General features: G+C 36.8%; 1 protein-coding gene across 16 annotated transcripts in view; it reads left to right on the forward strand.

Moving 5' to 3' along the window:
- ADAM22 (ADAM metallopeptidase domain 22) overlaps positions 1-13,907 on the forward strand; it is a 240,513-nt gene that overhangs the window by 28,580 nt on the left and 198,026 nt on the right. For 13 of the 16 annotated variants that reach the window (XM_060156984.1, XM_060156987.1, XM_060156986.1 and 10 more), the window contains exon 3: positions 9,688-9,764. In XM_060156984.1, the coding sequence (XP_060012967.1) occupies positions 9,688-9,764 (77 nt within the window). Of the gene's footprint in view, positions 1-9,682; positions 9,765-13,907 lie in introns of all 16 variants that reach the window. The other 3 variants (XM_060156988.1, XM_060156996.1, XM_060156999.1) reach the window with 1 other exon arrangement.

The following is a 13,907-nucleotide window of genomic DNA, read 5'->3' on the forward strand; positions in this document are numbered from 1 at the left end:
TTATTCTTTTTGTTGCAATGGTAAATGGGCATGTTTTCTTGATTTCACTTTCAGATTTTTCATCATTAGTGTATAGGAATGCCAGAGATTTCTGTGCAATAATTTTGTATCCTGCTACTTTACCAAATTCATTGATTAGCTCTAGTAGTTTTCTGGTAGCATCTTTAGGATTCTCTATGTATAGTATCATGTCATCTGCAAACAGTGACAGCTTTACTTCTTTTCCGATTTGGATTCCTTTTTTTTCCTTTTCTTCTCTGATTGCTGTGGCTAAAACTTCCAAAACTATGTTGAATAAGAGTGGTGAGAGTGGGCAACCTTGTCTTTTTCCTGATCTTAGTGGAAATGCTTTCAGTTTTTCACCATTGAGGACGATGTTGTCTGTGGGTTTGTCATATATGGCCTTTATTATGTTGAGGAAAGTTCCCTCTATGCCTACTTTCTGGAGGGTTTTTATCGTAAATGGGTGTTGAATTTTGTCGAAAGCTTTCTCTGCATCTATTGAGATGACCATATGGCTTTTATTCTTCAGTTTGTTAATATGGTGTATCACATTGATTGCATATATTGAAGAACCCTTGCATTCCTGGAATAAACCCCACTTGTTCATGGTGTATGATCCTTTTAATGTGCTATTGGATTTTGTTTGCTAGTATTTTGTTGAGGATTTTTGCATCTATGTTCATCAGTGATATTGGCCTGTAGTTTTCTTTCTTTGTGACATCCTTGTCTGGTTTTGGTATCAGGGTGATGGTGGCCTCCTAGAATGAGTTTGGGAGTGTTCCTCCCTCTGCTATATTTTGGAAGAGTTTGAGAAGGATAGGTGTTAGCTCTTCTCTAAATGTTTTATAGAATTCACCTGTGAAGCCATCTGGTCCTGGGCTTTTGTTTGTTGGAAGATTTTTAATCACAGTTTCAATTTCAGTCTTGTGATTGGTCTGTTCATATTTTCTATTTCTTCCTGATTCAGTCTTGGCAACTTGTGCGTTTCTAAGAATTTGTCCATTTCTTCCAGGTTGTCCATTTTATTGGCATAGAGTTGCTTGTAGTAATCTCTCATGATCTTTTGTATTTCTGCAGTGTCAGTTGTTACTTCTCCGTTTTCATTTCTAATTCTATTGATTTGAGTCTTCTCCCTTTTTTTCTTGATGAGTCTGGCTAATGGTTTATCAATTTTGTTTATCTTCTCAAAGAACCAGCTTTTAGTTTTATTGATCTTTGCTATCGTTTCCTTCATTTCTTTTTCATTTATTTCTGATCTGATCTTTATGATTTCTTTCCTTCTGCTAACTTTGGGGGTTTTTTGTTCTTCTTTCTCTAATTGCTTTAGGTGCAAGGTTAGGTTGTTTATTCGAGATGTTTCCTGTTTCTTAAGGTAGGATTGTATTGCTATAAACTTCCTTCTTAGAACTGCTTTTGCTGCATCCCATGAGTTTTGGTTTGTTGTGTCTCCATTGTCATTTGTTTCTAGGTATTTCTTGATTTCCTCTTTGATTTCTTCAGTGATCACTTCGTGATTAAGTAGTGTAATGTTTAGCCTCCATGTGTTTGAGTTTCTTACAGATCTTTTCCTGTAATTGATATCTAGTCTCATAGCATTGTGGGGGGAAAAGATGCTTGATACAATTTCAATTTTCTTAAATTTACTTTATTTGTGACCCAAGATATGATCTATCCTGGAGAATGTTCCATGAGCACTTGAGAAAAATGTGTATTCTGTTGTTTATGGATGGAATGTCCTATAAAAATCAATTAAGTCCATATTGTTTAATGTATCATTTAAAGCTTGTGTTTCCTTATTTATTTTCATTTTGGATGATCTGTCCATTGGTGAAAGTGGGGTTTTAAAGTCCCCTACCTGAATGTGTTACTGTCGATTTCCCCTTTTATGGCTGTTAGTATTTGCCTTATGTATTGAGGTGCTCCTATGTTAGGTGCATAAATATTTACAGTTGTTTTATTTTCCTCTTGGATCGACCCCTTGATCATTATGTAGTGTCCTTCTTTGTCTCTTCTAATAGTCTTTATTTTAAAGTCTATTTTGTCTGATATGAGAATTGCTACTCCAACTTTCTTTTGGTTTCCATTTGCATGGAATATCTTTTTCCATCCCCTCACTTTCAGTCTGTATGTTTCTCTAGGTCTGAAGTGGGTCTCTTGTAGACAGCATATATGGGTCTTGTTTTTGTATCCATTCATCCAGTTTGTGTCTTTTGGTGGGAGCATTTAATCCCTTTACATTTAAGGTAATTATCGATATGTATGTTCCTATTCCCATTTTCTTAATTGTTTTGGGTTTGTTATTATAGGTCTTTTCCTTCTCTTGCGTTTCTTGCCTAGAGAAGATCCTTTAGCATTTGTTGTAAAGCTGGTTGGGTGATGCTGTTTTTTTTAACTTCTAAGACTTTTATTATTTTGGTTGAACTCAACAACAAAATTCAGGCAGTAAATTGTCAAAAGAACATACATTTTACTTGCAAGAAATATAGGGGGATTCAATGAGTAGATCATCAGTTTCAAAGCTAAACATATTTTGTCGTAAATTGTGAAGATAAGGGAAAGGAGCTATTGTTTATTGAACATCTATCATCTCAAAGCCTTTTACATCCATTTCTTATTGTTTCCAGGGTAAGGAGTACATTTCTTTCATGGTTTTATACTAGTGGTCCTGAACCCTTGGCCACACCTCAGAATCACAGCATAGCTCTTTAAAAAATATTGATGCCCAGGATCCATCCCAGACTAAAAGAATTAGAATCTCTGAGTTTGGGGCCCAGGCAGTGGTATTTTTTAAAAAGCTTCCTGAGCAAGCCTCATATGCAATGAGGATTGAGAACCACTGGTTTGGAAGTTCTATGGCATTTGGGGTTCCAGCCTGTTCTCCCACAATAGATGCCTCACATCTTCTGTCTCAAGAATATAGCATTTCCTACAATCCCTGAGTGTGTTGAGTTTCCCATTTTTGTGCCTTTGTCGGGTCTTTTACCAGGAGTGCTTTCCCCTGCATTCTTGGTCTGAGGAGCACCTCCCCAACTCTCTGTAATCCTATAGTCAGACGGCTGCTGTTACACCTTGTACATATATCTATTGTTGGACTTTCAAATATTTTGTAATAATTTGTGTAGCAGCTCCCCGTTTTGACTGTGAGTTTCCTGGGTGTAGGGGCCATGTCTGACTGTTCTGTGTATCCCCAGAGCCTGGTGTATTTCCTGAGGTATGGTCAGTTCTCCATAAAGGTTGAATGGATTGTAACTTGTCCTTTAGTTTTCACAATAAAGCTACAGAGTATGTATTATTATTTTTGGTCTTTTAGAGACAAGGACTTTCAGTTCAGAGACATTAAACAATTTGCCCTAGTTTGTTCCATTAATAAATGGAAGACCCAGAATTCAAACCCAGTTCTGCCTGGCTTTAAAGGCTATGCTTTTTTGTTTTGTTTCATTTTGTTTTAAAATGTCCTGTTGCTGGACACTGTTTGGTTCTTGCAATACTAAATATAGAAGGTTGGATTTTAAGAGCCCTTTGGTTAAAGGTAATATGTAAATTAAATGCAATATATGATACAGATTATGACAACTATGGACATGATTGAGTTGACCACATGAAAAGAGGGAGGCATTTAACATAGAGTCATAGATATACAATTATGAATAGAAAACACTAATGCTCTTACATATGTATTGTGCTAATTTATGTATTAGGTAGATCTATTTGGTAGAATCCTGTGTTAAAAAAAGCCATTGTTATACAATTCTGCTTCAGTAAGTTCCATATCGTGAGTAACAGACAGGGGAAAACAATATTGTTGATGTGGCTACAGGAAATTCTAGAATGAGGAATCTTAATAGGTTGTAGTATCAGTCTTTTTGAACTGTTTTGTCAGAAGTCCACATAAGGCAATGGTGTAATTACAGTCAGGTTATGGTGATTCTTCAGTTGCCTTGTCTGATGTAGAAGACCAGGGAAAAAATAGTTAAAAGTAATTATTGGTATTTTGTTTTTTACTGAGCTCAAAGTATTGGATACCAGGAATTACACTTGTATTTTTTAAAAAACTAAATAGAAGCAATCAAATGGCAAAGAAGAATGTAGGATGCAGAATAGCTAAATATTCTGTTACATACATTGAAGACTTCATTTTAATTATGTTAATTATTTTCAGAATTATCCTGTTGTATAATACTGTTTGACTGGTAATACTCCCACGCCACTGATATTCATTGATTCATTATTCAGGTTGGGCTTAATTAAAAACCCAAACTACCTGTCTTTCTCCTTGTGTCAAAGTTCTGATTCTACCATGACAGTTTTAGTGTCATCTTTGCTTTAAAAAAAAGGTTGTAAGGAGTTCCCTGGCCATCCAGTGGTTAAAACTTCGCCTTCCAATGCAGGGGGTGTGGGTTCGATACCTGGTCGGGGAGCTAAGATCCCACATGCCTGGCAGCTAGAAAAAAAAGCCAAAAACGTAAAACAGAAGCAACATTGTAACAAATTCAATGAAGACTTTAAAAATGGTCCACATCAACAACAACAAAATCTTTAAAAAAAAAAAGGTTGTAAGTAAGACAAGCTTGAAAAAATCATTTATATTGCTCTTTGTAATATGTAGGGTTGCTCTAGTTCATGGCTCTAGGAGATGTGAGGAGAAAAAGACAGGTTGTCAAGAAGCAAAATGCATAAGGAGCTTGAGGGTTATATTAACTTCACATTTAAATTTCAGTTATTGCCCATGGATAATAAACAGGCCTCAATCTGGGGATTGTATCAGGTTCTTCTGGTCCTAAAATTCTATGATTCATTTTTGAAATTTAAATTGTCCTTATGTAATTATATTGATTTATTAAGTTTTCTTGCCATCTTGATAGTTATTTTATATTTTTGCCTTTTTCTCCCTCAGTCTTTTTTCACAGCTATGATCAAAATCAGCCTTACTGCTTAAAACACACACACTTTACCATACCTGTGTAATTTTTTCCCTTAAAAAATGGATTTCCATGTGTATTGTGAAGTATAATGCTTAATTTCTAAGGTTGTGCTTTGTGTCAGATGTGATAATGTTATTGACTTTTCTGATGAAGTCAGAGTTCCAAAGATTGTTTTTCGTGGTTTGATTTTCTTCTAAATGCTCTAGAAGTGCTCTTTAGAACCCAGTAAAACCTGCAAGCCACCTCCAAACTGCAGAATGATAGCAAAGGTGAAGCATGATGGAAGAGGCCTGCCAGGAGGTGAAATGCTGCCCTACCACCAAACAGGGTGATTTGGAAATGACATTTACTCACATGCCTCAGTTTCCTTATTTGTAAAATAAGGATGTATATTATATGAGCTCTAGGTTATTCTAGGGTAACAAAGCATTTGGTTAATAGATTTTAAAATCACAAGTCATTCTTATATAGTAATTTGAAAAAATGCATTTCTGCAAAATAATAATAATTTTCAAATGTCTCTAAGAGCCATTACTACCTTTTAATCTTCTTAATAATCTTCTTAATAAAAATAATCTTCTTAATAAATATTAGATATCAAATAATAACTAATATTAGTTAATAAATATTAGAATTTGGGGGGTCAATATATGTTAGGCACTCCCCCACCAAAATAAAGAGGAAAATCCTGATTAGACTAGTTCTCTCTTCTTAAACATTTTCTTTTCTTTTGAGCTAAGAAGGTAAGGTCTAAGATTAAGGTGTTGAATAATAAGCTGGATTGTTAATTGCATGAGTTCAGTGTAATTCTACTTAATTTATAATTTCTCCAAGATAACCTAAAGAAGTAAATATGTTTCTTCTCTTCAGCCTACTTGTTAAGTCAGACATTTGGGGATGGCAGGTGCCTGAATGGTAGATGACCATCCAGAATGCAAGGAAACCAAGCTAACATGTATTTTCGTGATTACTACTGCAAATTTGTTTTGGCTGGGAAGTCCTATGTTTGGAGTTTGATCCTTTTGCCTTCATGAGTGTCAGTTCTACTGGTGCAGGTGCCTTGGTTTTAACCCAGCCACGGAGGAAAATGACATTGAACACTGATGCAATCCACTCGTTATTGGAGTTGCTTTTCTAAATGTTCAGGGACATTGCCAGTGATGCTGTATTAGTTTCCCATTGCTGCTGTAACATGTTATACCACAAACTTAATGTCATAAAACAACTAAAATGAATTTTCTTACAGTTCTAGAGATCAGAAGCCTGAATTAGGTCTTAAAAGGCTAAAATGAAGGTGTTCTCAGGGCTGTGCTCCTTTTGGGGGCTTTAGGGGAAAATTGTTCCTTGTTTTTTCCAGTTTCTGGGGGCTGCCAACATTCCTTGGCATGTGGCCTTTTCCTAACCTCATTTTAATCTCTGCTTCCATCATCACATCTCCTTCTCTGACTCCGATCCTTATAAGACTCTGGTGACTACATTGGGTCCACCTGGATAATCCAGTATACTCTCCCCATCTCAAGGTCCCTAACTTTATCACATCTGCGAAGTCCTTTTTGCTGTGTGAGGTAACATGTTCACAAGTTCCAGAGATTAGAGTGTGGTCATCTTTGGGGCCGTCAGTCTGTCTGCCATAGATCTCTTCTAATCATCCAGATGTCATCTCCTCAGAGAGGCCTCCATACCACCTAGAACCCTGTCTACCCTGGTTACCTGTTTACCCTGTTTTATTAAATCTGAGAACAGTGTATTTATATTCTAAGTTTATTTTTTATCTAATTGTTCATTTTCTGTCATTTTATTTGTCACTTTCTATCTCCTTCCACTAGAAGATAAGCCCCACTAGAGCGGAAACACGATCAGTCTTCTTCATCTTGCCCCCCAAATCAGAAGAGTTCCCAGCACTTGGTAGACTCTCAGAAGATGTTTGTTGAATGAATCAATCTGTATACAGTCTAAGGAAGCCTTCCTTACATTAAAACAATATTAATATAATCCCGTTCCTATTACTATCAATAATGCAAACATTTTTCACTAACGGCAGTTAAACATGCTGTCAATAGATTTTCTGTTGAATTTACATAATGGGTTTCTCCTTGGGACATGGATGAGATCAATAAAGTAAAATACCAGTTGTAAACTGAAGCTGCAGGAAAAAGAAAATATAAGAATTAGACAGAATTAATGCAAACAGTAAATATCTTGCTAAAAAAGAATAGTAATGTTATTTTGATCCAGGCTGTAATCATGATGCCGTGATGAATAACATGTGTCCTCTGCCATGTTCACAATAAATGCTGAGAAAGAATGGAGGAGAGAGAGGTTCTTTTTAATTGAGACAGAGCTTTCCCCAGGCTGTTCCCCAGACATGGTTGTTAGCACTTCAGGAAACTCAAAGAGCTTTTAGAGAAAAGAAATTATCCATTGAGGTAGCATTAAGAACAACTTGATGGAAGGATGGCATTTCTGTAAGCAGGTAATTTATAGCTGTGTAATTGTTGTTCATGTGTGCATCCAGGTGATTGATCAAACAAACCCTCAAATGAGTCAGTCAGTCAGGAAATACTTATTGAATACCTGATGCTGGTCAGTACTGAGGCCCTCATATCAAAATGAACCGTATTGAGGAAGAGGAGAGAAGGAAGCTAGAAGGGTTTGGGAAGACTTCCTGGGAGAGGAAAGTTTGGATTGAGTTGTGTCCCCTCCAGAATTTATATATTGAAGCCCTAATGCTAATGGGACTGTATTTGGTGACAGGGTCTTTAAAGAGGTAATTAGATTAAATGAAGTTGTAAGGGTGGATACTAATCCAATATGACGGATATCCTTAGGGGAGAGAGAGAGGGAGAGAGAGACACCTGGGGTACACATGCATAGAGAGGAAACCATGTGGCCATCTGCAAGCTAAGGAGAGAGGCCTCAGGAGAAACCAAATCTGCCAACACCTTGAGCTTGGACTTCCAGCCTCCCGAACTGTGAGAAAGCAAATTTCTGTTGTTTACGTCATCCGGTCTGTGGTACTTTCTTATGGTAGCCCGGGTAGACTAATACAAAAAGGAACTTGATCTAAGTCTTGAAGGATGAATAGGGCCATTTCTGGGAAATGGCCATGGTGAAGATCACTACCCCAGGGTCTGGTTTGGAAAAGCACAAGTGATGAATGAAAGCTATAGAAAGAGTTGGAATGCACATAGTTTGTGGAATTAAAGAGTAGAAGAGAGAACTGAGTGTGAATGGGATATGGGTGGGTCCTTGGGAACTTGTGTGCTGTTATGTCTGGGGTGGGGGGAGGTGATTGTGGAGGATCTTGATATGCAGAGAGAGAAAGTTTGTATTTGATGTAGTAGAAAATATAGGACTTACATTTGGGGTTTTGGTAAGGAGTCAGTTTTAGGAAAATCAGGGAGGATATGAACTGTGGCAGATATGAAATGAAGAGTAAAGTGTGGATCCAAGAACCATCATAAAAAGAAAAAAGAAGCCAGAATTTGGTGATAACCTGGGTGTTAATTGGGAAGAGTGAGGAGTTAGGGTTGGATGTTTAATGAGGCAGAGAAGTATCCAGATAGTTCTTCATTCTTGCGGTTTCACGAGGAATGTGTTAGCAACTGAGGTGTGGCATTCTCCCACTCCCACTTATTTCAAAGATTTTTAAATGGAAAGGTTATCCTTTGTTTCCAGAAAGCTTTATGATTATTAAGCACTCTCCTTTCTCCTGATACCATAGGTTAATGAGTGTGAAAATCCTAGGTATGATTGAGGTGCCCTTTGTGCCCCACAGAATCCTAGAATGTCCCTTCCTAAGATGCGCTGGTTCTCGGGGAGCAGCACGACCATCTGCCTCACTTGCTACATAAATACAGTTGCTCAGATGGTTTATATCTCTAAAATAGTGTATGTTTGCTTTTCTCACTGCAGGAATTATACGTGTTTATTGTAGAAATTTTGGATACTATAGACAAATATGAACCAAAAAATCAAATAATTTATAGTTCTACTGCTCAGGTATAGCTACTGTTAATATGGGAAGTCAAAATAAATAGTTCTGCTTCCTTCCTCCTTTCTTTTCAGTTATTACATGTGGTTATTCAATACGCTAATATTAATGTTATTGGTAACACTGTATGTTTTTTAGAGTCCCTTGTGATTTTCTCTGGGAGTCCCTAGATTGGCATAGGAAATAGTGATTTTTTTCCCAATAAACTTTTGATGGGTGATGTTTGCAGTAGATGGGCAGAGGCTCAGTTTTTCTCTTAGGAAATTGTGGAAACCTCTATGAAATTACATTTGGTAAATTAGAACTGAACTATTACTTCGAAAGTATGTATTTGAGATAGGATGAAAAGGGTTTTTTAGAAGTTTAGATGTCTTCCTTGTAAATAGATCACATTCATCATCTTAATTTACTCTTGTATTGAGCATATTTTTCCCTATTTCTTTTTTACTGTACAAAGCTTAATTTTAAAGGAGTCAGTCATCTAAAACAGAATGAAATGTAGTTCAGTCTTCTTGGAAATGAAATGTTTAACCACTTGAGATAAAGCAGAAAGGGAGGGTACTTGCCCTCCTTGATTAAGTGGTACTTTACTTTAGATTAGTGAATAGCTTCTAAGAAGGTGCAAATTTTACTCTGTTTTTATTTAATTTCTATGTTGAACTGTTTTTCTAATTTATATTATAAAACTTTCAAATGATCATGAGAAGTGCTTATCATTTGATCTCTATGGCTGAATAATAAATACCTTTTATCTTTCTGATATTGCAGTTGACTCACGTTGACCAGGCAAGCTTCCTGCTGGGTGCCTTTGGAACATCGTTTATTCTTGATGTCCTGCTAAATCAGTAAGTTTTCCTTGAGCTGCACTCACTGTTTTCAGATACACATTGAATCCAGTTTCTTATCCTGCTGTAAAATTTTTTTCTTAGTATATTTTACTTTGTTTTCTAATATCAGTTAAATACTGTATTTAAAACTATTGTATCTACTGACTGTAAGTTATGAAGTCTGGTAAATAACAGAAAATGGGTATCCGCTTGAAATTGAACAACTGTAACAGCTTTAAGAATGTAAAATTGAGGGAAAGATTTACTCCAATATTTTGCATAAAGATATAGATGACTTAAGTTCCTATGAATGACAATAAATTATGAAAATAATACTTTGAGTATTAAAACATCTTTCTTAAGAACAGCAGAAAAGGTAAGTTACCCTTTTTGCTCAGTGAGTCAGGGGACTGGTTGCATGATAGTGTGATTCCAAATAATGCCATTAGATGCTTTGATTTGGGAGTTGAGTTTTGTAAGGTTTAAGGTACTGGAATTATTCTGTAAATACTATATAATTTTGGAAATTGTCATTACCTAGAATTTTAGGTTTGGGATAGTAGAATTTTAAGTTTGGGAGTGGCTTTTGATAAATCACTGGATTTAATCTCTTCCCTCTGGGTTAGTATCTAAGAAGTCTTACAGGACATTTAGTTGTCTATTCACTTTTTAAAAAAAACATTAGTATCCCACTTCTTATCCTGGGCAAGCAGGAAGAGACCAGGGCTCTGTCAGCCAGTGTTTCTGAGCTGAGCAGCACTGGACCACAGCTTTGCTGAAATCAGCTATGCAACAACTTAGGAAGAAAGTTTGAGGCCAGGAGGACAGTATGGTAGACCGAGAGTGAGAAGTAGAGCCTAGTTTGTCTACAGTGGGGAATCAGCCAGGTGGAAGACTCTGAGTTAGTAAAAAAAAGGATGCAAGAGGCAGTTCTTAGAGCTGTACTATCTGGGTAGGTAGCCACTAGCCTCTTGCGGCTGTTTAAATTAAAATTAAATAATTAAAATAAAATAAAAAATTCTGTTTCTTAGTTGCATGAACCGCATTTCAAATGCTCAGTAGCCATGTGCAGTTAGTGGTTACCTTATAGGACAAGGCAGAACATTTCCAACGTTGCAGAAAGTTCTGTTGCACAGTGATGGTTTAGAGATTTCCTTTGAGGAAAGGGCACATGTGCACTGTTAAGATTATTGAGCGAGGTCAATCAGTATTCAGGAGAATTCACTTCTTCCTTTTAGATTTTAGTCTATGTTTAATAGATTAATTTAATAATTAATTTTACTAGTATCCTAATTTTTCTGGAATTTATTTACAAAGTTGTCATCATACCATAGTTATTGTTTTAGTGTTTAAGTTATATATTAGTTTATTTTTTAATTAAGCTGCCTTGTAGGTAGGTACATTTTGTAAGTAGTGCTTCCCTCTCCCCACATTTTTGTTTCACAAACAATTTAAATACTGAAAAGCATGTGTTAGATGGCAGTCTGTTATTTGGTTGATCTAACAATGGGAGTGTTTTGTTCTTTGATCATGCACATTTAAAAAATGTAACATAAGTTGTATTTCTACAATACTTATTAAAATAGTTTCTTTCTTATTTTTAAAATTTATGGCTTGGAACATAAATATTAGATGTTTTATACCACACTGTATTTTACCCTAATTTCATAGGGCGTGAATAAGATTGTATTAATATGATCTGTATCTTATATTCTTGCTTGATGTAAATACCCTAAAATTTACATGTTTGTATGACTCATTTCAGTTTTTCAGCAATTTTAATGTCATAAAGTTTTAAAAAACTCATTATGAAGGAATGCATGCTCCTTTGAAAAATAATGAAAGAGTAGAAAAACAATCTCATATAATTCTACCACTTGGACACTGATTGCCCTGTTTTAAGTTGTAACCCTCTCTGTGCTCACTTTCCCATACACCCTACTACCTATTCTCCCTTGCTTAATTTTTAAAATACTATCACAATTTAATATAAAGGTTGACTCATGAAATTGCCATTTTTGCAGGTCAAAAATTTGATGACCATCATTGTCATATGGTCAACTAATTCTCTGTATTTTAATTTTTAATTTATTAAAATTTTTTTAAAATTTATTATTTTTTAATCTTTTTCCTCCATCTAGAATTTAAGCTCATTGAGGGCTGAGATGTTTTTTCATTTATTGTTGTATCCTTAGCCCAGAATAGGCACTAAATTCTAGGTTGGGAAGTCATATTGACTTAGAAACTAAAGGCTGGAATAGGCCAGGAGACAGAGGAGATGATGGATGAGGGTGGAGGCTGTCAACTGGGGAAGAGTGAAGCAGCAAAAAAGAAAGAGGGCAAATGTTTGGGGCTGGCTTCTAAAAAAGCTGAGCGTACACATCTAGGTATGATTTGGAAAGTCAGGTTCCTAGGTCTCTATTTCAATGACTCCTTTCCATTCCTTCAAATCATGGTTCTGCTAGATACCCGCTGCCTTGTTTTCTGGTTTCTGACATTTGTAATGCCTTGACTTTCAGTACCCCAAAGAAGAAAGGATATTTATTCATTCTGCCCAAGCCATCTCACTTCCTCTGGAGGAATCCAAGCACTATAGTTTTCTGTTCCTGAAGGGGAGATACATATGGCCATACTTATCAGAGCATGAGGCTTAGAATACTAAGGGTGAAGCAAAATTTCTTTCTAGATACTGGCAAGAACCTCCCTTCTTCTTATTGCAGTACAAAGAAGCTCCATTCTTCTTATTGCAGTACAAAGGATAAAATAATAGCATAAATCGAGATTTCCTGGGCTGAGAAATATGCAAAGTTTTTTGTTTTTTGGCCTGGGATCTATATTAAACATAGATGTCAGGTATCTATTTTCTTTATGCTTTATGGTCTAGGATGATTTGCTACAAAGTTTTTTTTTCTTATTTTTATGGAGAATGTTTTTATTTCATGGTTTCACTTTATATATTGTCTAGTGGTTATATTGGTTAAGGAGCAGAAAGATGAAAAATCGATGATGCTCTTTAAGTTTTCCTTCCTTCTTTCCTCCTTCCCTCCCTCTGTTCCTTCCTTCCTTTCTTTTTTTCCTCACTCATATGCTTACTAACATTTATTTAATGTAGTCTGTTGATTGTTTTTTTTTACTTTTTCTTCTTAAAACGATTTTTTTTATTGAGGTATAGCTGATTTACAATATTATAGTCGTTTCAGGTATACAACATAGTGATTCAAAACTATACTCCATTTGACGTTATTATAAAATAATGGCTACACTCCTTGTGCTGTACAATATATCCTTGTAGATTATTAATTTTATACATAGTCATCTTTATCTCTTAATCCTCTACCCCTATGTTGCCCCTCCCCGCTTCTTCCCTAGCCCCACTGGAAACCGCTAGTTTGTTCTGTATATCTGTGAGTCTGTTTCTGTTTTGACATATTGATTCATTTATTTTATTTTCTGGTTCTGCATATAAATGACAACATAAAGTATTCGTCTTTGTCTGACTTATTTCACTAAGCATAATACCCTCTTGGTCCATCCATGTTGTGGAAAACGCAAAATTTCATCCTTTGTATCTGGTAGGTTGGTTATGTTTCCCAGTGTTAGAGAAGTGGCCTTTTGTAGGAGATGTCTTATACGTTCCAGCAGGTCTGCTCACCAGAGCTATGTACTCTAGGGGTTCCCCCTATGTGGGCTGTGTGGGTCCTTCTGTTGTGGTGGGTGGACTACTGTGGACGTGCTGGTCGGCATGGCTGGCCCCCTGTTCAGCTGGTTGTCAGGCCCTGCCTTGTGTGGAGGCTGCTGGCCACTGGTTGGTAGGGCTGCGTAATGACAAGGCTGGCTGTGGAACCCCAGCGAGTCCCAGGGCTAGTGCTGGCTCACTGGTGGGTGGAGCTGGATCCTGGGGACTCTGACTGAAGGGCCCTGGGGGGTCCCAAAGCTAGTGGGTGGGGCTAGATCCCAGGGCCACTGGCTGAGGTGCCCAAGGTGTCCCAAATCTGGAGTTGACCTGTTGCTGGGAAGGGTCTGGTCCTGGGGTCTCTGGCTGCAGGGTCCAGGGCTCCCAGAGCTGGTGTTGGATCACTGTTGGGTGGGGCCATTCCTGATACAGCTGGCTGCAGGGTCCAGGGTATCCCGAAGTTGTGTCTCCCTGCTGAAGAATGGGGT

This window comes from Lagenorhynchus albirostris, chromosome 8 (genome assembly GCF_949774975.1).
Source record: "Lagenorhynchus albirostris chromosome 8, mLagAlb1.1, whole genome shotgun sequence".
Taxonomy (NCBI): domain Eukaryota; kingdom Metazoa; phylum Chordata; class Mammalia; order Artiodactyla; family Delphinidae; genus Lagenorhynchus; species Lagenorhynchus albirostris.